This window comes from Chelmon rostratus, chromosome 15 (genome assembly GCF_017976325.1).
Source record: "Chelmon rostratus isolate fCheRos1 chromosome 15, fCheRos1.pri, whole genome shotgun sequence".
Classification (NCBI taxonomy): Eukaryota; Metazoa; Chordata; class Actinopteri; order Chaetodontiformes; family Chaetodontidae; genus Chelmon; species Chelmon rostratus.
The window spans coordinates 4877558-4901479 of record NC_055672.1 but is presented as its reverse complement, the minus strand read 5'-3'; the positions used below and the strand labels follow the sequence as shown (position 1 = coordinate 4901479).

At 42.9% G+C, this 23922-nt stretch overlaps 3 protein-coding genes across 5 annotated transcripts in view; 2 read left to right on the top strand and 1 right to left on the bottom strand.

Annotated features, from left to right (window-relative positions):
* Nucleotides 1–14998, top strand: part of syne1b (spectrin repeat containing, nuclear envelope 1b) — an 82010-nt gene extending 67012 nt beyond the window's left edge. The window contains exons 124-146 of the mRNA XM_041954159.1: nt 60–294; nt 674–868; nt 1136–1261; nt 1524–1679; nt 2442–2600; nt 3009–3175; nt 3277–3439; nt 4113–4300; nt 4401–4551; nt 4685–4867; nt 4961–5098; nt 5451–5642; nt 5777–6104; nt 6593–6661; nt 7435–7562; nt 7891–8017; nt 8176–8387; nt 8771–8971; nt 9107–9235; nt 10098–10310; nt 11037–11129; nt 12088–12146; nt 13910–14998. Coding sequence (XP_041810093.1) covers nt 60–294; nt 674–868; nt 1136–1261; nt 1524–1679; nt 2442–2600; nt 3009–3175; nt 3277–3439; nt 4113–4300; nt 4401–4551; nt 4685–4867; nt 4961–5098; nt 5451–5642; nt 5777–6104; nt 6593–6661; nt 7435–7562; nt 7891–8017; nt 8176–8387; nt 8771–8971; nt 9107–9235; nt 10098–10310; nt 11037–11129; nt 12088–12146; nt 13910–14153 — 3856 coding nt within the window. The 3' untranslated portion in view covers nt 14154–14998. The remainder of the gene's footprint in view (nt 1–59; nt 295–673; nt 869–1135; nt 1262–1523; nt 1680–2441; nt 2601–3008; nt 3176–3276; nt 3440–4112; nt 4301–4400; nt 4552–4684; nt 4868–4960; nt 5099–5450; nt 5643–5776; nt 6105–6592; nt 6662–7434; nt 7563–7890; nt 8018–8175; nt 8388–8770; nt 8972–9106; nt 9236–10097; nt 10311–11036; nt 11130–12087; nt 12147–13909) is intronic.
* A 219-nt stretch (nt 14999–15217) lies between these two features.
* On the bottom strand, nt 15218–19490 carry ccdc170 (coiled-coil domain containing 170). The gene is made up of 8 exons (XM_041953987.1): nt 19381–19490; nt 19006–19188; nt 18079–18381; nt 17373–17573; nt 17076–17249; nt 16700–16942; nt 16261–16464; nt 15218–15481 (listed from the first exon to the last, which is right to left on the bottom strand). Exons 1-8 carry the CDS (start codon nt 19405–19407, stop codon nt 15218–15220), a joined length of 1599 nt encoding a protein of 532 aa, XP_041809921.1. The 5' UTR covers nt 19408–19490.
* A 1110-nt stretch (nt 19491–20600) lies between these two features.
* The window catches only part of rmnd1 (required for meiotic nuclear division 1 homolog), a 4707-nt gene continuing 1385 nt past the window's right edge, over nt 20601–23922 (top strand). The window contains exons 1-11 of one of the 3 annotated variants that reach the window (XM_041954098.1): nt 20601–20640; nt 21148–21621; nt 21716–21821; nt 21907–21982; nt 22482–22521; nt 22605–22705; nt 22781–22887; nt 22968–23032; nt 23168–23244; nt 23516–23636; nt 23729–23845. In XM_041954098.1, the coding sequence (XP_041810032.1) occupies nt 21175–21621; nt 21716–21821; nt 21907–21982; nt 22482–22521; nt 22605–22705; nt 22781–22887; nt 22968–23032; nt 23168–23244; nt 23516–23636; nt 23729–23845 (1257 nt within the window). In that variant the 5' untranslated portion in view covers nt 20601–20640; nt 21148–21174. Of the gene's footprint in view, nt 20955–21147; nt 21622–21715; nt 21822–21906; nt 21983–22481; nt 22522–22604; nt 22706–22780; nt 22888–22967; nt 23033–23167; nt 23245–23515; nt 23637–23728; nt 23846–23922 lie in introns of all 3 variants that reach the window. The other 2 variants (XM_041954096.1, XM_041954097.1) reach the window with 2 other exon arrangements.

The window sequence follows — 23922 nt, the reverse complement described above, 5'->3', positions numbered from 1 at the left end:
TTACAAAAAACCTGTTAAAAATCTTCCTTTGACAGTTATCTTACTTCTCCTTCCTGCAGAGATGAGTTCAACCTGAAGTTGGCTCTCCTGAGTAACCAGTGGCAGGGCGTAGTGCGGCGTGCTCAGCAAAGGCGTGGCATCATTGATGGTCTGATCCGTCAGTGGCAGCGCTACAGGGAAATGGTGGAGAAGCTGCGCAGATGGCTGGTGGAGGTCTCCCACCCTGCAGAAGCCCTTCAGGCAGGGACTACAGTGCCTCTGCAACAAGCCCGCTCCATGCTGGACGCTGTCCAGGTACATAATGTAAAAGCTTACGGAGTACACAGATTTAGATGGTGCTGTGCAGATACTCCCCAAATTGATTAATGTTTTAGATCTTTGACTAAGACGTATAATGCAGTGGATCCTGGCAAAAAGATCACAATCTTGATCAGTTAAGAGAGAATAAACCTACATGGCAAGCATTGAAGTACAAGACCTACAGCAGGGAGTGATACAGATTGGGTGCAAAGGGGGCTTTGAAAAATCATTGTTCTTTATACGTTAACCCTTATCTGATCCTCCACAATAGGTAACTGAACATCTATATATGTCGGTTGGCCATGAAGCTAACAAATCTGTAGCCTGATAAGTAAGAATAATATTATCTGAGTGTTTGTTCTTTGTGCATCAGCTGAAGGAAAAGGTGCTGCAGCGCCAGCAGGGCAGCTACATCCTGACAGTGGAGGCTGCCAGACAACTGCTCCTGTCGGCTGATAGCCGGGCAGAGGTGGCCCTGCAGGCAGAGCTTACTGAGATCCAGGAGCGATGGAAACATGCCAGCATTTGCCTGGACGAACAGAAGAAAGATCTTGCCACCTTGTTAAAGGTAAACCAGACAAATTGCCAGCAGCCTGTGCAGTGCAGGGAACCTCAGGAGACTATAAATATTTTTGCTCTGCAGGTGCAAGTTTGAATGCTTTTCTTTTGTTTTTTCGAACTTTCACCAAGAGGCACAACCTGCTTTTACCTTTGGTTTAAATGTGGAATGAACAAGTCATAATACACAAATTAAGGGAAAAACAACTTATTTTGCAGTTTTTAACTAGTCGTATAGTGTTGATGCAGTTGCAACCCTTGTTTGTGTCATGAACAGGACTGGGAGAGGTGTGAGAGAGGTATTGGTGGATCACTGGAAAAGCTTCGGGCCTTCAAACGGCAGCTCTCTCAGCCTCTTCCTGATCATCATGAGGATCTGCAAGCTGAGCAGATGCGCTGCAAGGTAACAGCCTCTAGCCATTTTTCAGTGATTTCATTAAGTGGAAATTTTACACTTTGCATACCAATAACACAAGTCTGAAATTCAACATTGCTTTGGGGACCTTGCCCTAAAAATTGTGGAGTCAGCATAAACTTTTGTTGCCTCATCTGTTGAGCTGACTTAATTTAAGAAATGTATTGACATTGTTCAAGTCAAGAAGTAAATCTGGCTGCAAAATGTAAAAGTGAATGTTATAATGATATTTCTTTTGTTTCAATAACAGGACCTGGAGAACACATTTGATGGCTGGACCGGGGATCTGGCCCATCTGACTGTGCTGCGGGAGTCCCTGTCTTGCTACATCAGTGCTGAGGACCTGTCTGTCCTGCAGGAGCGAATTGAGCTGCTGCATCGACAGTGGGACGAAATCTGCCACCAGGTACAGTGAGCTACCTGTGCATAGATGAATATACTGTCTGAATATACTGTTTACTGTTACTGCTTATCTGATCAGCTCCTGGGGGCATTATTTAAATTAGACTATGGACAGTTACTTCATATCCATGCCCCATTTCACACAGTATTAACCATGTTACATTTGTAACTCTCATAGGTATCACTATCTGGCCTTATCCCTGCAGTTTCTTGAGACACCATATGGTGGTGCTAGTGTCAAGCAAAATCATATGGCTGTTATACTTTGGGCTGGATGGTGTCAGTTAGCCATCATCAAATAAATATTTATCTGGATAAAAATTGAATATTTGTATGACTAATAAGTGTTGAAGATGCAACTGAATCTCATGGAGAGAGCATGTTAACAGCAAGATTTTCAAGTCACAATTTAAAAATATAAAGATAAAACAAGAGTTAGAACAGAGACATTTCCTCTTTTTTTCACACACTGACTTGACTAAATGTGACTCAAAATGTCACTACAGATTTTAAACAGGAAACTTTACTGTCCTCAGCAGTTGCTTTAACATGCAAAGTGAAACCTCAAGAGTTCCTGTGCAGGGTAGATAAAATGTGCACACAGGAAACACAGAGGCTCACACTCGCTACTTGATGCAAATGAATCACCTATGGTGCAGTGGTATCAGCTTCAGATTGAGGCTTTTTGACATGAATGTACTTTTGTTTAACATGCACTTTACACAGGTATGCACTTAACTCAATATATATTGCTGTCCCACTGCAGCTGACGCTACGCCGGCAGCAGGTGAGCGAGAAGCTGAATGAGTGGACCGTGTTCAGCGAAAAGTACAAGGAGCTCGGCGAGTGGCTCACCAACATGGAGAGCAAGGTCTCCCAAAACGGAGACATCAGCATTGAGGAGATGATTGAGAAGCTTCGCAAGGTAAAGAGAAATACGACACTGATATCTCAGACATATCTAACATTTACTGTTTGTGCAAAAGAAATGCAGCTAGTTCCAAGCTTCTTATCACCACATTGATATGTGCTTGTCCTCATTATTTTGTTCATGCCTTTTAAAACCCTGGGGTGCACTACACCCAGTGATGCACTTGTCATTCATTCTCTTTACATCTGTTGCCTCAGTTAAAGTCACACCCTCATGCTACTATTGATAGGGTGTTGACTGAGGAGGTGGGTATGTTGATGCTGAGGAAGTAGAATAAAGTACATTTTATTTCTGTTATATACACCAACTAACTGTAGCAAAATCCTGTTACACTCCACTGACTCTCATTCTCACTTTCGAGTACAGCATTTAAACTTTTGGTTGTGTTACATTTTGTCTCAGGACTACCAGGAGGAGATCACTGTGGCTGAGGAGAACAAGCTGCAGCTGCACCAGCTGGGGGAGCGCCTGGCCAGAGCCAGTCACAAGAGCAAAGCAGCTGAAATCGAACAAAAACTTAACAAAGTCAGCGACCGCTGGCAGCACCTCCTGGATCTCATTGGAGCCAGGTGAAAAGACACACCTGAGTAGCTTTAATCTCCAGCATGCTGAGTGCTAGAGTGTATTGCATTAAATCATACTGACATAGTTGAATAAATTGTTTTCATAGAGTGAAGAAGCTGAGAGAAACTCTGGTGGCCGTGCAGCAGCTGGATAAGAATATGAGCAGCCTTCGCTCCTGGCTGGCCCACATCGAGACCGAGCTGTCCAAACCCATCGCCTACGACTCCTGCGACTTCCAGGAGATTCAGAGGAAGCTCGATCTGCAGCAGGTAGCATTATGTACACTACAGACCACAGAATACTAGATTAGAGGTTTCATTATACTTTAGCAATTCACTGTTAACCTGCAACCTCAAACTAGCAGCGAGCAGTTCCACTAGTTGTTGACTGCCAAGTGTTGGCAAAGAATTATTGGTCTCCACTTTTTATACGTTTTTTGAGGTTTTCACATTCATTTAATTTAATCTTTTTTCCAGTGTTTTTTCACTTTCTTTTTGTATAATATTACAAATCACAAATTTACGTCAAGGGCCTTTACAATCTGTATAGACTCCCTCTTTTCTTAGACCCCCAATTCGGAAAAGAAATAGAGAGTCCTTATTTGAAGAGTACATTTATTTACTGTCTATTTACTTCCAGTGCAGCAATGATAAATTAAACATGGCGATGCAGACTGGAAGTGTAGTTGGACAGTTAATTCAGTGTTGGTTTTCTATTAATTATATTTTTGTGGTAAATTTAATGGCAAATTAACTGTTAATAAGTACTGTAAAATTATTTATTTTTATCATTTATAGAGGGATTTTGTCATTCAAAGTTGTTATTAGTTTAATATATTTTATTATTTTCCTCTTTCTCACGCTCCCGCCCTGTGTATAACTCACTTATAATTACACACACTCATGCATACTCACTCTCTGTTTCTCTTCTATCACCACTCAGGAGCTTCAGCGTGACATAGAGAAGCACAGTACAGGAGTGGCGTCTGTACTGAATCTGTGTGAGGTGCTTCTGCATGACTGCGATGCCTGCGCCACCGATGCTGAGTGCGACTCCATCCAGCAGGCGACTCGTAGCCTTGATCGCCGCTGGAGGAGCATCTGTGCCTTGTCTATGGAGAGGAGACTCAAGTAAGATGTCAGATATCTGCTTGAGGAACATATAGAGGATAGTGTTGACGGAAAACAGGTAATTCCTAACTCCATTTTTACTAATGTTTCCCTGTGCTAGGATTGAGGAGACGTGGCGTTTATGGCAGAAATTCCTGGATGACTTTTCACGATTTGAGGAGTGGCTGGCCACTTCAGAAAAGACTGCAGCTCTGCCCAACTCCTCCGGTGTCCTGTACACTGTAGCCAAAGAGGAACTTAAGAAATTTGAGGTATTGCAAAAGTGTTCTGTGTAAGTTATTAAAAACCTGTGACACAGAACACAGGACGTGATTTCTTTTCTTGACCCAGAAGCATGCCGCTGTTGATTATCACCCCATTAATGAAATTCTGTGTTCCCTGTAGGCCTTCCAGAGGCAAGTCCATGAAAGCCTAACCCAGCTGGAGTTAATCAACAAGCAATACCGCCGTCTGGCCAGAGAAAACCGCACTGACTCTTCCTGTCGTCTGAGGGAGATGGCTCACGACGCCAATCAGCGATGGGACAACCTGCAGAAGAGGGTGGCATCAATCCTCCGCAGGCTTAAGGTACATCCGCACACAGCTACTACATACATTATAGTTGCACAATGTACAAGCCTGTATCCTTCTAACAGCAGCATCTCTGTTTAAAACACTCAGCACTTTATCAGTCAGAGAGAGGAGTTTGAGACAGCCAGAGACGCTATCTTGGTGTGGCTGACAGAGATGGACCTGCAGCTGACCAACATCGAGCACTTCTCTGAGTGTGACATTCAGGCCAAGATCAAACAACTCAGGGTTGGTGGCTCCTGACTTATTTACTCTGTACTGGCAACCTAATATGTGTGTAGATATTTTTTATTGTAGCTTCAGACTCTCTACATGTTTACATAGAAGGTTTTCGATCCCTGTGTCACCTCATATATTCTGATCTTTGCCACTGTGAAGAGTAACCTGACTATCATTGCGTGGTTGATATTGAAAGATGACTGTCTCACAAGTCATACTTGACATTAGAATAATTAAATCAAATCAGGTAATTCATCTGGAAAAGGTCACACATTTTGAAATTGAGACTATGAAAGAATCTCATGTTTATCACTAAAAACAGAACTTGTCTATCTATGCTCTTCCTCCTCTGGTCCCGCAGTCGTTCCAACAGGAGATCTCCCTCACTACAGCCAAGATCGAGCATATCTTCCACCAGGGGGAGACGTTGATAGAGAAGAGCGAGCCACTGGATGCCGCTGTTATTGAGGAAGAGCTGGAAGAGCTGCAGCGCTACTGTCAGGAAGTGTTTGGTCGAGTGGAGCGCTACTACAAAAAACTTATTCGGCTTCCTGTAAGAGATGTTTTTTATTAATCTCCGATTTCAGAATCTATTGTGACCTAATTCCAGGCACCAAAAATGGGTCTAATTGTCATCCTTTCAGCACTGGAATCCTCAGCATAAACTCTCATGAACTTTTTTTTCAGCTTGCAGACGACGATACAGAAGTGTCACTCTCAGACCGTGAGCTGGAGCTGGACGAGCCTGGCGATTTGTCCAGCCTGCCGTGGAACGAGCGTTTGGGGGACGGCTTCCTGTCACCTCTGCCCTCCTCCGGACGCTCAGCCTCCCTGGCGGCCCAGCTTCGGACAGAGCGCTCGGGCAGGGACACTCCAGCCAGCGTAGACTCCATTCCCCTGGAGTGGGACCATGACTACGACCTGAGCCGCGGGCTGGAGAGCGCCAGCAGGGCCCTGAGAGAGCAGCAGAGTGAGGAGGGAGACTTCCTACAGCGACCTGCCTCAGCCTTGTCAGGTTGGTTTCCAAACACACTTACACACCATACTGCTCAAAGTGATAATTGAGACTTTTAAGAAAACTGTGATGGAAGACTGAGATAGGAGAACATCTTTTAATCCGGTGGCTCCTAACATTTTTGGCTTGTTACCCCTGACGCAGTGTCTAGTTGCCACCTCTTGCCTCAGGTCTTTGAGTTCTGAGCAGTGGCATACAATAACTCTTTTACCAAAAACATTTTTGATAATTCAGGTTGCAGGAACAGGAGAAGTGTTTACTAATACACTTGACATGATTTACTTTACACACTCGATGGGTGACATGCAATATATTGTCAATACAGTGTATTCCCCTGTGACTGATAACTTATCTGTGTGGAAAACTGCATCTAGTGGGGCATGAAATTGGGTTAGAAACAGCAGATGGCTACCAGGTTTGTCAGTTCATGGAGTCAAACAGTGTAATACCCACTGCTGAATATGTGTACTGTACAATGTTTCTTCCAGATGTAGTGATCCCAGAGAGCCCTGAGGCCTATGTTAAACTTACAGAGCAAACACTGAGGTCCTCCACTGGTAGGCAACAGCAGACCCCAGCATGCCACATGTGTTTGGGGCCAGAATTAACAGCTGCACTCTGAGTGATACCTCACTTATAGCCTATTCACCAGCTTGGACTTTGATTTGAGTTAATTTCCTCTCTTATACACACTTTGGGCACACACTGTAACCAGCGGCAACACTTTCTAACACTGGGGGATAGGATCAATTCCATTTTTATTTCTTCAATTCACTGGTTCTGCTTTAGTCTCTTGTTTGGCAGAGCTGAAATGGAATTCAGCCTAGCCCCTCTTTCTAACTGGCTTTCTTACTTTTGTTTGCAGTGTGCTGTGTAGCTAACCTCTTTGGATTTTTTTTGACGTGCATTTTATGTTTCAGAAAAGCATGTTGTTTTATTGTCACGGTGAACAAATGTAAACTCTGAACTCCTTGCTGAAGGGATTGCAGATTTGTTTCAAGTACACTTTTCAGGCTCTGCTCACACAGACACACACCACCTTAAAAAATGCTTTTGGGGCTGTGTGAGGTGGAAAAAAATTAAACTTTTTAGGAAAGGCAACAACAATCACTTGTCAAACTGCGACAGGCACCACGAGTGACAAGTGGTCGGGAAACAAATCTGCATCCCTGTCTACTTTTTCAAATAGTTTTTTGCTCTCCACGTCTTGTGTTTCTGTCTGAACGGAGCCTCATCTCTTCTTGGGTTGTAAAGTATATTTCAAATAACCATTATAAAGGAATACATGATCATTATTTGCAACGGTGACCGGTTGCTGTCGTGTCTGCAGGGGAGGTTGCCTCTACGGACTCACATATTCATCCTCTGGATGCGAGCCGTTTCCACCTGCAACAAACGGACAGCAGCCGCAGTCGCACGCCCACGAGCACAGAACTGGATGCCTCGTACATGGGATATGTATGCGTTACTCTTACAGCTAAATGACGACATGCAGGCCAAAACAAAAAAGAAACACTTCATAAAATCTTATATAACTGCTACTGAATTCTATTTTTATGCAATACACAAACAGCCCATTCATATAAGACCGGAAAATCTCATATTTATTCATATTTTTAAACAATGTGCAGTCATATTTTGTTGTCATACCACCAGCCAATGATATTACTTTCAATTTTAGGCCTATCATAAGGTTAAAATGTATTTCCCATCCTGAAACATGTGTTATAATCTGATTGTGCTATACAAAATGATATGTGTAACCTAACATCGATGCATTGTGTAGATGCGGCTGCTGGGTGAGTGCCGTGGCAGCATTGACGCAGTGAAGAGGATGGGCTTTGAGCTAAAGGAGGAGGAAGACACGGTGTCTGGGCTGGCAGATCCCAGTAGCTCAGAGTCCCAGACATCAGGTAATACCACACCACAACCTCTCCTGCATGCACATGCATATCCTACATTACTGTACATTTAAATGAATGTATACGGAAGCAAAAGGTTTAAATATTTGCCGCACATTTATCCAGTGGCTCTGAAGAATGATTTTTTTCTCTTACATCCTGTAATCTAGGAGTGATTGAGCGCTGGGAGCTCCTGCAGGCTCAGGACCTCAGCAAAGAGCTGCGCACAAAGCAGAACCAGCAGCAGTGGCAGCAGCTGAACTCTGACCTGAACAATGTTTGGACTTGGCTGGGAGAGACGGAGGAAGAGCTGGAGCAGCAGCGGAGGCTGGACCTCAGCACGGACATCCAGACGATTGAGCAGCGCATCAAAAAGCTCAAGGTATGATTTTTTTTTTCCTTTTTGCTTTCCTTTTCTACTTTAAATTAGTCTTTCTGTTCTTTGTATATATATATATACACACACACACACACACACACACACACCCCAGCTGGGGATTAATAAAGTTTACTTTATATATATGCATGCATATAGATTGCAGAAATAATGTCTTCTAAATGATCAGTAATTTGGTCTCTATTATTTTTTAAAAAGCTCCTAGTGATATGTATGTAGACAAACCATCTTCACAGCCTTGGTTCAGTTAGAATCAAAAGGGGTTTTAAAATTATGTCCCAATTCTATGATGATAACTCCTGCTACTTAATTAGCTTCCTGATTGACTGCAAAAAAAAAACAAGTAAAATGTAAATGTTTGTCTACAGGAGCTGCAGAAGGCGTATGACAAGCGCAAAGCTATTGTGCTGTCCATCAACCTGTGCAGCGCCGAGTTTGTGCAGTCAGACACAGAGGAGTCCCGAGAGCTACAGGCCAAACTGAAAGACATGAACAACCAGTGGGACAAACTGGGCAGCTCGTTGGAGGAGTGGAGGTCCTCATTACAGGACGCTCTCATGCAATGTCAAGTACGTGCCAGCCGCCATATTTAGACCCTCAAAATTAAAACAGGGGCCTCAATGGGCAAGTTCACATTGTTTCACAGAGCTGTAAGTATGCATGCAGTTGAGTCTCTGCTTTCCTGCTCCACATCTGATTGACAGGACTTCCATGAGATGAGCCATGGTCTGCTGCTCTGGTTAGAAAACATCGACCGCAGGAGGAATGAGGTGGTTCCCATTGACCCAATCCAGGACAGCGATACTCTCCATGAGCATCATAAAACACTCACGGTACAGAATTAAACTACAACCACTGGCTCCCGATCCCCACTAGGGGTTGCCAAAGCTTCATAGGTGGGTCATGAGGCCTTGTTGATTTTAAGGGGTGTAAGGGTTTTTCCAAACATACAGTCGGCCTGTATAGCTCAGTAAGTTGTTATTTTTAAAGCTTAGAATATTATTATTATGATATAAACTTTAAGATAATAATAATGGCACAGTGAAGACCTGAACACAAAGACTACATTCACAGAGCTTTATTTAAGATAAGATAAGATAAAACTTTATTTATCACCAGCCCGGGAAATTTGGGCATTACAGCAGCATGTAGTAGCAGTTGGAAGAAAAACTGCAACAGAGATAGAGAAATTTAAAAAAGCGAAATACAAAATAAAAAGTAGACTATATATATGTACATACTATACAAGCAAAATGAAATTTTGACTATATAAAAGAAAACAAAATATGTAGAAAAAATATATAAAAAATATCTATTGTCCCAATAATTGTAGGAAAAAAATGTATGCTGCCTTCAGATTAATGATGATAAGAAATTGTGTTAATACTATTGCACAGAAGAATAGAATCTTGAAATATAGGTTTAATTTATCTTTAAATATAGGTTGTCCTTAAATTTTGAGTGCATTACAAACCTGTACAATTAATCATACAATAGGGGTTTCTTTTTAAATCATTCATTGATGCATGAATAAAAAGTGTAATTAGATTTAACACCTCATTTAAGAGTGGTCTCTGAACCCGGGCAAAAAAAATATACCTGGTAACGCCTGTTTCAAATACAGAATGACAGTATGAATAATCCTAGTTCTCCTACTGTTTCAGAATTCATGTCTCATATATACCATCCCCACAGCAAATCCGCCAGGAGCTGCTGGACTCCCAGCTCAAAGTCGCTTCGCTTCAAGACATGTCCCTCCAGTTGCTGGTCAACTCTCAGGGCAGCGACTGCCTGGAGGCCAAGGAGAAGGTTCATGTCATTGGGAACCGCCTCAAACTGCTACTAAAGGAAGTAACCCGAGACCTCAGAGAGCTGGCTAAGATCCTCGACATCACGAGCAGTCAACAGGTAGATCTCTAGATTTCTTACTGTTTACCTGTGCAGTGTTACCTGCATGCATCTGATACTGGATGCAGTTTTTAGTACAATGCAGTATTTTTTCTAGCATTGTTCATTGAGAGGCCAAAGTGCAGTGATGTGTTTTGAGCATGTTTTGTTTTTAAAACTCAATATTTTAAATAAATATTTGAGGATCAGAGTGATGTTATTTTCCTCATTAGTAAGTAAGGACTAACAGAGTTAGAGCAGCTCATTTTTGCTATCAACTTGGCAAAATTAACAGCTTGTTGCACTGTGAGACTAGAGATGTAATTGAGCCTCATCCAGTAAGCAGTGGCCTACTCCTCTTATGGTTGAACAAAAGCTTTGTTGTAGCTTAAGCTGTGAAATCAAATCATGCTACATGCCAGGGACACTTGTTTCAATTACATTAAAAACTAAACTGTTATTTATGAGCGAACGCTGCAGCGCAGTCGTCTCAGTTTTATGTCTCTCTTCTCTTGGGAGCCGTGTTAGAAGCTCATTTACATGAGTTTTGTATGAACTTTCTTTTTGAAGTATTTTTATGAAATGCATATAAATGTTTTGATATTAGCTATGATATGAAAGACATTTGTCAAGGGGCCAGATGTTTTTGTTAATAGACCAGATTTGACCCACGCACTGACATTTCCGATGTCTCTCACCATCTCTCTCTCGCTTTCTCTCGCTTTGTGTAAACGCTTCCTGTGTCAGGATCTGTCATCTTGGTCGTCGGCCGATGAGCTGGATACGTCCGGTTCCCTCAGTCCTGTGTCAGGAAGGAGTACACCGAGTCGTCGGCGATCGGTAACGCATACACTTACCTGTGCACGTTGCTCTATGAGAGGCCAGGTGTTCAGTTACCCCTCTGAGTGCATACAGTGACCTGTGCCCCAAATGCACCGCTGAAGGCCATATCCACCCCTGCCATCCCAAGATCTCTCCTCACACCTTTCTACACCTCCACAACCTGCTCTAAGCTCCCTCCCTCTGAATTCTGAACCTTTTCCTGGTCTTTTACTCTTCTTGCATGTTGTGGATTCCCAGAGCAAGCCCTGCCAGAGACTGGGGGCTCCTTGCCTTCTAAATTTTTATTTCTTCCTCCTTTTTCTCGGATGACTTTTTCAGTTCTGCCCTAGTTGTCACCTTTTCTCTTCCAGTACCTCCAGACTAAAAAAAAATCTTCCGTCCCACAAAACTTTTTTCCCACTAGACTTTCCTCTGATTTCTTCTCACTCTAGTTTTGGTTTGGTCCCCGTAGTGTTATTCTCAGAAATACTGGCTATCATGAAACTGCTAGTTGTACAAAAGAAGCATAGAAACTGTTGTTTTATGATATAGAAAGCATTACATCATATTTGTTTTATATTAGCAGCCACTAAGGATGAGAAAGCTTTATTTATTGCAGTCGTGACTCATTATTGATCTAAATATCAGTCCAAATAAGCATGCCACTGCTTATATTATGCGTATGTTACTAAATGTGAAATCCATGCATCACATTGCACAATTTGTAGCTTCCTATTTGCAATGACTTTGTTGCACTCATGAGCCGAAGCACTTCAAAGTAGTCGTGCACTTTGAAAAGCCAGAATCCTTGTTGTTATCACGGGTTACAAAATCTATCACCTTCACGTATGATTTTGTCGCTGCTCTTCTTTCATTTTGGGATTTCTTTTCATCGGTAGCTTTGTCTTGATTTGCCTGGACTGAAACATACTTTCTTTCTTTTACCCCCCTCCCCCCCCCTGTTCATTGCAAACAGCAACGGGGCAAATGTAGTCTGTCACAGCCTGGACCCTCTGTGAGCAGTCCACACCACAGGTACCTTTCTGTTGGTTTCTAGCACACCCAGAAGATAATGGAACTCATCAGCCCATGATGCACTCGGAGGCCGATTCACGCTTTCAAATCCTCCCCAAGTCTTAAACAGCAGCTGTGTTTTGAAGAATAAAAAACTTGCCAATTTCAGTTTTCATTACTAGCGCCAGATTAGCCGCTCATGATAGTGAATTCCATCATCTTCTGTCAGTCTAGACGCTCTGTGTAGGCTAGGTGACGAGGTGAAATGCAGCCCACACATCCTTGATAAAGAGTTTCACAAGGAATGGTGCAAGGCCTCATCTCCGCCGGTGTCCTTGACTGCTTAATATCGCTAACCAGAGGGCGTTTCTTACGTTTTCTAAGCAAATGTTTCTCTATATCTAACACTCCTCACTGAGCGCACACACCCTTTCTCTCAAATTGCCAAGCCAGTAAATGTCTGCAATGAACAACGCAAAGGCTGCAGTCTCTCTTTCTCGCTCTCTCTCTGTCTCTCGTGTGTGACATTTCTTCTTCTTCTGCTGCTGCTATCTGACTATCCACCATCTCCCCCCTCCCCCCTCAGTCTGTCATCTGTGAGTCTTGCCTCTCAGGTCTCCATTTGTAAAGCGGTAAGGGGCACATTTGGTATCAGCACAGGACAACCTGACTTTAAATCATACGTCACTACATACATACATGTCCATGCATTCCTGGAGTCGGGGATCACTTTAATGAAATACATTTAGAGAGTACTGCAAGCCTGTTTCCTCCTAATTTAAAGAAGTAACTTAGTTGTTTTGTCTCATTAGGTTTGTATAAGTAAGTTCCTTTAAAATAATTCCCTTTAACTGATTGTGGTTTCTAACCTTTGAGGCTAAAAGAAGACTTTTACTGAGGGTGATGGTGACTATAGGCAATAATATTAATAGTATGACATTTTGGGAAATGCGTGTATTTGTTTCCTTGCTGATGGCTTTCTTTTTTGGAGACCTTATGCTAAGCTAGGTTAACCGTCTCCTGGCTCTAGCTTCATATTTAATTCACAGACTTGAGAGCGATACCAATGTTCTCATCTAACTCTCAGAGAGAAAGCAAATTAACATATTTCCCAAACGATTCCTCTCAAACAGCCTAGCTAAACTCAGACAGGCTGTTTCTAATGGCTATGCTCTTCTTGCCTCAGCATGCTTTGCATTCTCCAGCAGGCCACAAACTTTCAAAGAGTCCTTTTCAAAAAACAATATCTGATCATTCAGCTGGTACTTGCAGCATGCCTTTTGTCTTTTATCCTAACATCCTTTGCAAAGGAATGCAAGCTTACGTATTAAATGTATCTGTTTGGTGCAGGATTGTACAGTACGTATGCCTTGAAAACCGTTTTGTGTCTGTCTTTGTAACTGTGTTTATCCACCCAGTCTCAGTCAGCGTCACAGTGTGTAACCCTGTCCCAGCATTGCTTTGAACCGTGTTGCCGATGTCTTTCGAACACAGCATGGTGCTTAAGTCGAGCACTGTCATGCAGTTCCCCCGTCGCTGAACTGAGATCTTATTTGGATTGAAAATTGACAGGCAACAGCTAAACACTGAAGCATATGGTGATAAGAATATTAGATTACAGAGCAGTTCAAGTTTGTTTATCGACTCGTTTATCGAGCCATTTTAATGTGATTACTCAGGTTAGGGATTCAGATGACAAATAGTTATTGTGTGTTCTCACTGATTGCTGCGAGTCACTAAACATCAGTCTGTGCTGCGTTGTGAATGCGTGTGTGCGTGAGCAGGTCTCGCAGCGGCGCTGGATCCGCTTCCTCCCCTTCTGATTCGGAGACGCCGGCGGGTCGCAGGTCCTCGTTTCTGTGGCGCGTCCTCTGGGTCGCGCTGCCTCTCCAGTTCTTCCTGCTCCTGTTAGTGGTCTTTGCCTTCCTGCTGCCATTATCTGAGGAGGACTACTGTTCTCAGTCCAACAACTTTGCTCATTCCTTCTACCCGATGCTCAGCTACACTAACGGGCCACCTCCAGTGTAGGCTGGCTGTAAGAGCGATGCGTTTCAGTATTCTTGCATCAGCGTGACTTGAATTGGAATCACGTCAGTAAAAACTGATCTTGGTCATCCATTCGTCTGCAGAAGAACAGCTGCCATCTGCACTTAATATCTTTGTGTGTAGCACATAGGATAAGCATCTCACTATGTTACTCTGTGTAATGCTGTGTCGATTAAGGAGCATCTTTGGTGTAGCAAAACTGAAGAAACTTTTCTCCCACGGTGGACGTTGCTGTGTGAACGCACTGAAGAGCAGCTCGGTGGCATATAAGTGTTGTATTTCCCTGAAGAGATCTGTCAGTGGATAGCACCAAAGTCAAATGCTGAAATTTAGCCTGTGAATTTGCTTGTAAAAAAAAAAGACAACAAACAAACAACGTTTAATATATCTGACATTGCAATTATTTTTTTACCTGTATTTTGGCATGCTGTTCTGATCTTTGCTTTTACTTACTTACATCCTCCACTGTGTCTGTGGTAAACAGTCCATTTTTAACTTGGATTACACTGATTCATGTAAGATTCATTAAGCCAAGTCGTGTGTTTTAATATCAAAGCCAGGCACAATTCAAGAGTTTAACCTTTAACATCAGTCATCCATGGTCTTTATACATTTTGCTGCTTTATTTTTTAAACGGAACATAAAATACGACTTTATGATGGAGAATTATGACATATAGAACTATTGTATATTTTGTATGACTGTCAGTTCAGTATCAAATGTATAACAGTCCAGGATTATGTAACATGTGTATATAATGGTAAAAAATTAATATGAAAAATGTATGTATATGCGACCCATCGAAAACAACGAATGCCAAATCCTCATTTTGATATTTGTCGTTTTATTTCATGTTTTTGTGGCTTTACATTTCTAATACTTGAATCAGTGGTGACTCATATTTATACTGAGCTTTTCCTGAAAACACAAAGAGGAAAAAACAAGATGTTTGATGTTATAGTGTATAAGGTCTGTTTTTATGTACTATTTTCATATTGACCACAATACCTTTTAAGTGCAGTTTGGCACAAGTATAATGTATAAATCTAGGTTTCATGAAGCGGACATGCATCGCCTGGACAAGCAGACCTGGAGGTTGAAAGATCCAAGGAGGAGCTGACAGGAAGGTCCTGGATTAGGTGGGGATGAGTATGACAGTGCCAGGGCGCATTAACATGATGAAGGTGGTGATGGTGATGATGGTGGTGAAGAACTGTCTCCAGCAGTTTGATGATTTCATGATTTGGAAGAGTCGGGGCTGTGGCATCCACTCCCAACATCTGGGAAACAACCATCCGGAAATCCACCAACTGAACAAAGGAGGAAAAAAATATATATATCTGGGTTTGATTTGATCCTACCATACCTGAACTGATTGAGAGTATTTTAGATACAAAGTCCGAAAGTTGCACTAATTGCTAATAGCTTTGATATTTTTAAGCTGTAATTAACCTTTTGGCCACTTGGGGGCAGCAAACTAAACACAACATTGTCTTATAATCACCTTTTAAATTGGTGGCTAACTTAGTAGCAGTTGTCTCCTTACATTTCTAGCAGATTCAGAGCAAAATTGTCATTCATGTTCATGTTTTCTTTCTGGCCACCTGCTGAGTGTAAAGTACAACATTCACACTCTATTGGCTCTGCTTTGGTCTCCACCGACTCTAGAGAGAAATATATAGCTCTTTAGCTGCTAAATACTAAACCAGTCATGTGATACATTGTTAATATAAAAATAATTAGCCTTAAAGAGCAACTCAACACCCAAGTGACGTCACGATGTACCAACGCCCTCTGGAGCACACCTCTACATCACGCCTGCAAGGTGCAAAGTTAAATCACTGGAGATCAGTAAAAACAAGATTTTAAGTGGGTGTTAAGTTGCTCTTTGGTAGTTTTCATTATTTGACTTAAATTACAAGCCTTCTGCAGAAAAAATAATTGCAAAAAAAGCATCCACTTTGGTAGCTTGTGTTAGCTTGAACTGAACATTAATTTAGGCTTGTAGGCTCATTCTTGAAACAGCAGCCACAGGTAAATAAGAGACGTGGTCGAAGGCTTTCGGAAACAATATTCACAGCTCCCTCACCTCTCTCTCCCTCTCAGACAGCTGAGCCAGGCTCTGTCTGAGGGTGGCGAGTTGTTGCTGGTCCTCTCTGGTCTTCTTCTCTTGGCTCTGTAGGTCGGAGCTCGCTGTGTTCAGCTTCTTCTCCACCTTGGCCTTCCCCTCCACCAGCTGGTCCAGCCTCTTCTTCTGCTCCTGCACGGTCTGACTCTGTTCCATGACTTTCAACTTGGCGCGTCAGACAGAGGTGTTTAGCGAAGTTACTCAGTGGCTTCGTCAAGTTGCTTCATTGCTTTCAACTACTCTGACACTTAAAAATATACACTGCTGTTGTCAGGACTAAGCTTTACCTAACTGGTGGCAGATTCATCCACCTATACACAGATATCAACAAACAGATGATACATTACGAGGTGAAAATGCCTCTGGATTGAATTTGGGGCTGAACCCCTCTCCCCTCTACCTTGAGCTCGTTGGTGTGGGACAGCTGGGCCTTGAGCTCAGTGTTGGACAGCTTGGTGGCCTTCAGCTCGCCTTGGAGACGCTCCAGTTTTTTCTGCAGCCTCCTGGCCTCCAGGTGAGCGTCATCTCGTTCCACGGCCAACGCCGATCGGCCCCTCTTCTCCTCCTCCAGCTCGGACATCTTCTTCCTCAGGAGCTGGATGTGGAGTCCTTTGCTTTCTAGTTGGTCTTTCTGTGACTTTAACTATTAGGAACACGAATGTTTTGTTTACAGGTGTTTCACCTCTTTTGCATGTGTGCGTTTCTAGAAAAGACTTTCATCACTACTGAAGTCAAACGTGGTTTCAGCACCACCATTTGTTATTTAAGTAGCCTACCTTTCGCTGTAGACTGTAGGTCAGACTTTTGCTCTCCACCAAAGCAGTCGCCTCTTGTTTAACAAGCTGCTCTACACGTGACAGGATGAGTTTTAGCCTCATGTCGAAGCCCAGATCCACAGCAATGCTGTCAACCTTCATGGCCTCCGACAGCCGTTCCAGGAACTCTTCATACTGTTTTAAAAAGTGCACAGCAAACATAGATTTATGTGACAGAACAGAGACATTTATGCATAATTCTCTCATTTAAATGCTTTCCTGCATCGTCTTCTCCCTTGCCGCTATGACCATACTCACATGCTGTTTGCTGTGCATCAGCCCGTCGCGGTGCACGTCTGCTGCTAGCAGCTCAGTCTCCAGAGCCTGCAGCCTCTCCCTCAGGTCTTGGACCTGCTTTTCTGCAAGCTGAGCCCTCTGCAGCGCTCTGTGCTGGAGCTCCGTCTGCTCGCTCAGCTCCTCAGAGACGTGACACAGCCGGGCCTCCACCTCCGAGAAAGTCTGCCTCCAAAAAGCGTAGTAAAGATGTTAGAGAGATTTCATATACAGATGATGTGGAGATTTGTTTGAAAGTGACTTTACTTTTGCACTATAAGTACTTACTTGTAACAGAGTATTTTTCAAATTGTGGTATACTTTTATACTACTGCTAGAGATATTTTATGTTGTTTCATGAAACATAAAATGATAACTTGCCTAGTAACTGAAAATGTCATCCTTTGACAGTTGTAAGTATGTTTAAACATCTGCACATCAGCCTTTGACATTTTTCAGATCCTCACCTTACAGGTCTAAGACTCAGGCAACACTTGTAGTATAAATAAGGACTTTACTTTGAGACCAATGTGTTTCAACTTGAGGACTTCATCAGCTTGTGAACCTGATGAAGGCCACATGTACGTCTTACAAAAGTTGTTTATATGACAAGTGTTGCTGGAGATCCGGTGTCTCCATGCAGCTTGAAGTAGGTGAGCTTGTGCCAGAAATGCAGACTCTGATTCCTCACCTTGTTGCAGAGGTCATCCACTTTGAGCAAAATATCTTTCTCTGCGGGCAGGATGACATGCTCAGACTTCCCCTGCAGCAGGCCTGCCACCTTTTTCAGGAACATCTGTAGTTTCTCCTCGGCTGCCTGGGTCTCTCCTTGACTTGACTGTAACTTTCTTTCAAGCTCCTCCACCTGTTTCTCCAAACAGCTCGACTCTCGGCGAGCTGCCTCTATCACTCTCCTGCTGGCCTCGAGCCTCCCCATCAGGGTTTCCCTCTCCATCTCAACACTCCTCCTTCCCACCACCAGGCCGTCTAACTCCTGAGGGAGACAAGAGCGCCACAAAGAGTCGCAGCACACAATGATGTCAAATATTTAAGATAAATCCTGGAGGATAATCATCCGTGGTTTTTTATTGGCTTCAGTGCAGAACTCCACATCAGGCAAAATGCTTCAAAGTGTTTGCGCACAGTTGTTTCATAAATCTCAATCATTTTGGATCGCCGGCCAACAGTCTCCAACGCACTTCTCCAACAGTGCCAGAGCAGCTGTCTTTATGCATGACCATTACGCACTGCCGTGGACACTTACAGCGCGCGTTACACTAATTTGTCACTTGTACCTGTAAACCTTCCTCGCGGCGATATCTCAATCGTTACTAGAAGAATCAGAAAGATGATCAATTGTTAATTTATAGAGCTCATGTTGAAACAAACTTTACAAAAGTCAGGATGAAATGAAAAGATCATTAAATGGGAAAACATGGGTCAAATGTTGATAAAGGAAATATGAAATTCATCACTCATAAGTAATGTCTTTTCAGCACCACGTGTGGCCACTCGAGTCCTCTCTGCATTTTTTCTAATTTTTTTTGGTGTCAGGACAGAATATTCTGGTGGGTGTACTGTCAGCTGATCGTACTGAAGTGTAAAGCTGTGTGAGTACCACTTTGAGTGAGTCAAGTGCTGCTGCGCTGCTGGCAGCCTTCCTCCTCTCTCGGTCCAGCTCTGCCACCAGCCTGAGCACCGTCTCTCTGCTGGCTTTACACTCCAGCTCACAGGACTTCACACTCTCCTCCAGGACACCAATCCTCATCTTCAGCCTCTCCCTCTCGTGAGACGGGTCCACCTGATGGTTAAACAAGAATCCAAGAGCTACGGTAAATTCTGTGGCAGGACATTTTTACATGAATGTCTATTTGAAATAATAAAAAAAACTGGTTAAGAAGCTTCCCACATTAGGTGCAATTTAGTTAATGTCTAATAACAAATGTGTATCATACAGAGAGGTAAAATGAGCTTCTGTAGTGTGTTAGCATACCTCATGAGAGTTTTCCATAACTTCCATAATTAGAAGTGTTGCAGTGCAAGTGAGTATACAGCACTGTTTGAAGAAGTCTCCTGGCAACACTAAACACAGGTTATACCAGGCTCCACCCGAGGAGGCGCTGTAGCTGACAAAGTCTGACATCTTGAGACTATTGCAAAAAAATGGGTAATTCAATGCAAATCAAATGCACTTTTTTATCCTATAGAGCGTTTAGTAGGTCAAGCAAATGCATGAAACAACATAAAAGATCAAAAGCAAGAAGCTGATGAAGATGAAGGTGAAGGTCAACTGATGTACAACCTGTTTTTATGCCCTGAGTTGGGACTTCCAGATTGCCTCTTAAAGACACAACCTGAAATTGTTTACGCTGTCATAATTCACTGTTAACAGTATTCCATTTATATATGGCACTTAGCTTTCAGCTGTCTGTCAGCTGTAATCTTTTGCATTGCATTGCAGAAAAATGTCAACAAACGATACAAGATACAAACAATCTCTTTTGAGAGGAAAACACTTAAAAATGAAAGACATACTAAATCATGGACTATAAACAGTAGCCTAATGTAGTGACCTCCAGCCTTTTCAGCCCCCAAGCCCTTTAAATGAGGTCATGTCTATTTGTGACCCCTCATCACAGGTTATTATGGCCCTGGTGAAGACGTGCTTTTTCCCTTTCAGACTGTCCATGTGAGGGATTTTTTTGTGAAGAGGTGAAAATATTAAGTGATCACAAGAAAAGGGGACAGATATGTTGTAGGTGGCCGATGTGATGGGTGTGTGGGCATTTTATACCTTTATTGGATGGCCAACAGTTGAGAAATGACAGGAAATTAGGCGAGAGGGGGGTGGTGAACGACATGCAACAAAGGTCTACACACAAACAAACTGGACATGTAGCGGCTCATGGTCAGCAGTCTAACCCCTGGGACAATTAAATTGACACAGCTCATGTGAGCCAGGCCTAAATATGATCATATGATTTAAGGGGTACACAGCTGGAGAGGACTAAAAATAGAATAAAAAAATTAATTATCATAATTTTTAAAACGCAATATTCTCGCTGCAGACCTGTTGTGCGTGGAGCAGGAGAGACAACCTATCTGCGGTGCAGGGTCAACCTGCCGGCCTGCCAGTCTCAACTCGGGGAAGCAGTTGCACCGATGTTGCGCCATGCCGCGTCATCCCAAACAGGAAATGAGCGGCAACAAAACTTTATTAGCAAACAACAAACACGCCTCCCAGATCTGTCAGGTATGGAGCCGTGTAGTTACATACGATAAATTCCGCGATTATATTTTTTATCAGCATAACGGCCATTTTCTGGCGTGTTGAATACATCGACTCGTTTTAAATCGCTTCTTTTTCATTTACCGGTAAGCTAACCAGCGGCTAACCGCTAACTAACAGCCACACGCTGATTTACTTACAGCAGCGCGATATCACTTAAAACTAACACCAAGTCATAAGACGTGTGTGTTTTTCGGGTATTATTCACACAGCTTATTTAACATGGGTAAACCGTAACGAGACTGCCAGTGAGGATACTGAAAGCTAATATAGTGAAGGTCAGTCTTGCTTGTTTTGGCTCCTGTTTTTGTATTTAAATTGTATCTAAGGTGTCTCAGATGAAAGATTTTAGTTGCATATGCATTTGCAGATAGATCCAGGTTGGTTTACAGAGTTCTGTGTTGCTTGCAGCTTTAATTTAGAGCACTACATGTGGTGGAGTTACACCATCAGCTGTGTCCTGTGTTGTAGCTCACCTGTGCAGCTCTCTGTGGTGAGATGCTTCTCCGGACGTTGTGGTCCAGACTGGGAGCCCAGCGGCCTGCAGACAGGAAACCAGTCTTCATCTGTGCCTCTGCCAGTCTCTCCCAGTCTGTACAACCACGCAAGTATGAACCCAGACCCCGGACTCACTCAAACTGCTCTGGCCCATGGATCTTTTCAAGGACCTGTTGTTTAAACAGCCTTCACCAGCAGCAGGAGCATGTGAGACATGTTCTGCCTCCTTCGGGTGGATTTAAAAGTCTCAGCAGCACTTTGTTAGTGGACCCTGGGGTACTGGCTGAATGTAGACATGGACAGAAGCGTCTTTACTCAGCCAACATTGTCAAGTCGATGTTAAAACCAAGTTTAAAACCAGCAACGGTGCCTGGAAAAAGGGTTCCCAAAGGACCGAGAACAAAACAACCTTCTAGAGCCAATCAGCCTTCCCTGAGTGACGACAAGGTGATCCAGCCCGTCATCGGACGAGTGGCAGATCCTTTTCAGTGCTGTCATGTTTTTGTGTTAGTGGTGAATTCACCCCTGTGTCTCTCTGCAGGATCTGATGCAATGTATCGCCTTTGCAACAGCAGATCAGTATCATTTACCAACACTTTGCCACGACTTGGTTAGCCAGGGCTTCCATGAGATAGATTTACCGAGAGGTACGACTCACAATTAGTCATTCGTTCAGAGTTAAGTGTGCTGGGAGCAACAAGCAGGTTTGTGACGATGATGTTTTCATTTCAGACGCCTCAAACGTGCTGGTGATAAGCACTGACATGGCTGCGAAACCAGAAGACGATGCCGTGATGTTCTTCTTCAGGTTGAAAATAAAGTTTTCAAGCGCTTTGTTTGGGATTTTAATATTATAATAACATGAATGTACATTGAGTATGAATTACAAGATGCAAAATTATTTAAATATGGAGAGCTTTCATTGGTTATAGATAGGACTGGGTTTTTAACATCAATACTTTTTCAGTCCAGTATGAATCCGGCACCAAAAACAACAAATCAAAACATGGCTCAAAGTATTTAAGTCAATATTTCCTCCTTTAAATCATTAAGTTCTCTTTTGCCTGCATGTGTTACATTTAATACTGATAAGCTGCGAGAAAAGGAGCTTGAAGAAAAAATATGTTTATACTTCTCAACCAAGGTGCTGAAACATTGTAGAATTGGTGCTGTTGTGTTGTGTTGTTGGAACTGAAAAAATCGAGTGATATCGGTATCGAGCGGTATCAAGCGATACCCAGCCCTTGTTGTAATGTTTTAGTAACTTTTCATATTTTGGGGCTAACTTTCACAATCTAAAATTTCAGGGAAGGCTCGGTGGTTTTCTGGAATGTTGAGGAGAAAACGGTAAACAAAGCTATATTTTCTAACGTGTAATATTTCATTGATTTTAATTCTTCAGCAGTGTAATTTTTCCGCTGTCTTTACAGATGAAAAGAGTGTTGAGGATACTGGAGCATCATGAGCTGCAGCCCTATGAAGTGGCATTAGTCCACTGGGAAAATGAAGAGATTAACTACACTCTCGGAGAGTATGTCGCTCTTCGCTCTCGTGTTGTTCTACTTTCAGACTCTCTGTAGCTTCTTGTAACTCCTTTCTTCTTCAGGGAAAATACAAAGCTTGAGCGTGGCAACTTTATTCTGAGTGACAAGATGGCTCAGCATGAAGCCGTTCTGGAGAAATTTGCATTTTCGAATGCCCTTTGTCTGTCAGGTGAGAAGCTACAAATCCTAAAGATCTGGACTGTGTGGTAGCACTGTACTCTGAGTGTAACCTCTTGCTTTCTTTACCAGTGAAGCTGGCGATATGGGAGGTGTCATTAGACAACTTTGTAGAGTCAATTCAATCAATTCCAGAGGTACAGTGGATGCTTAACAGCAGGCAGCAAGACATTATAGATAATTGATTATTTGTAATGGTTGTACGTCTGTAAGGCAGGTCATGCATCATTGCTCCTCTTAATGCTAATGTCCTAATTTGTTTTCTTCCCCAGACACTCAAGTCTGGCAAAAGAGTGAAGTTGTCCTCTGCAGAGGTCATGAAGAAGATAGGCGAGCTTTTCACGCTGAGGTAAATTCAGTTTTCTCTAAATAGCAGCTCATTCAGAGGGAACATTTACCTTTCTGTTTTTTACACAGCAGGCCAGTTGTTTCAGAAAATCAGCTTTGAACCAGTTTTTTCTTGTCTGCATGTGTGTGCATGCATGTGTGTGTGAATTCAGTTTGTCTGCTAGTGCCTGGTTATCAGGGACAAAAATGTGCTGATGTCTGGGTTTTTGTTATTGTTGCTGTGTCTTAGCTGAGGGATGACAGACCTTTGTTTTTGCGTCCTCCTCTGACAGACACTGTATAAACCTGAGGTCGGATCTGCTCCTCACACCAGACTTCTACTGGGACAGAGAAAACCTGGAGAAACTCTATGACAAGACCTGCCAGTTCCTCAGCATCAACCGCAGAGTCAATGTAAATAAAGTTCCTGCGAAGGTGGCACCGCAGACTCATTCTGTCACTTTGTGGTAAGAGACCAGTGCTTCAGTCGTTTTCTGCATTTTCAGGTCGTGAACGAGAAGCTGGAACATTGCACTCAGCTGACAGATCTGATGAGAAGCCACCTGAGTGAGAAGCACAGCTTGAGGTTGGAGTGGATGATAGTCATCCTCATTACTATTGAGGTAAGGATGTGAAAGAGATCTTTGTGCCTGATGTGTCAGTATTTGTTGTTTTGTCAGCTTCATTTCATCACATCAAC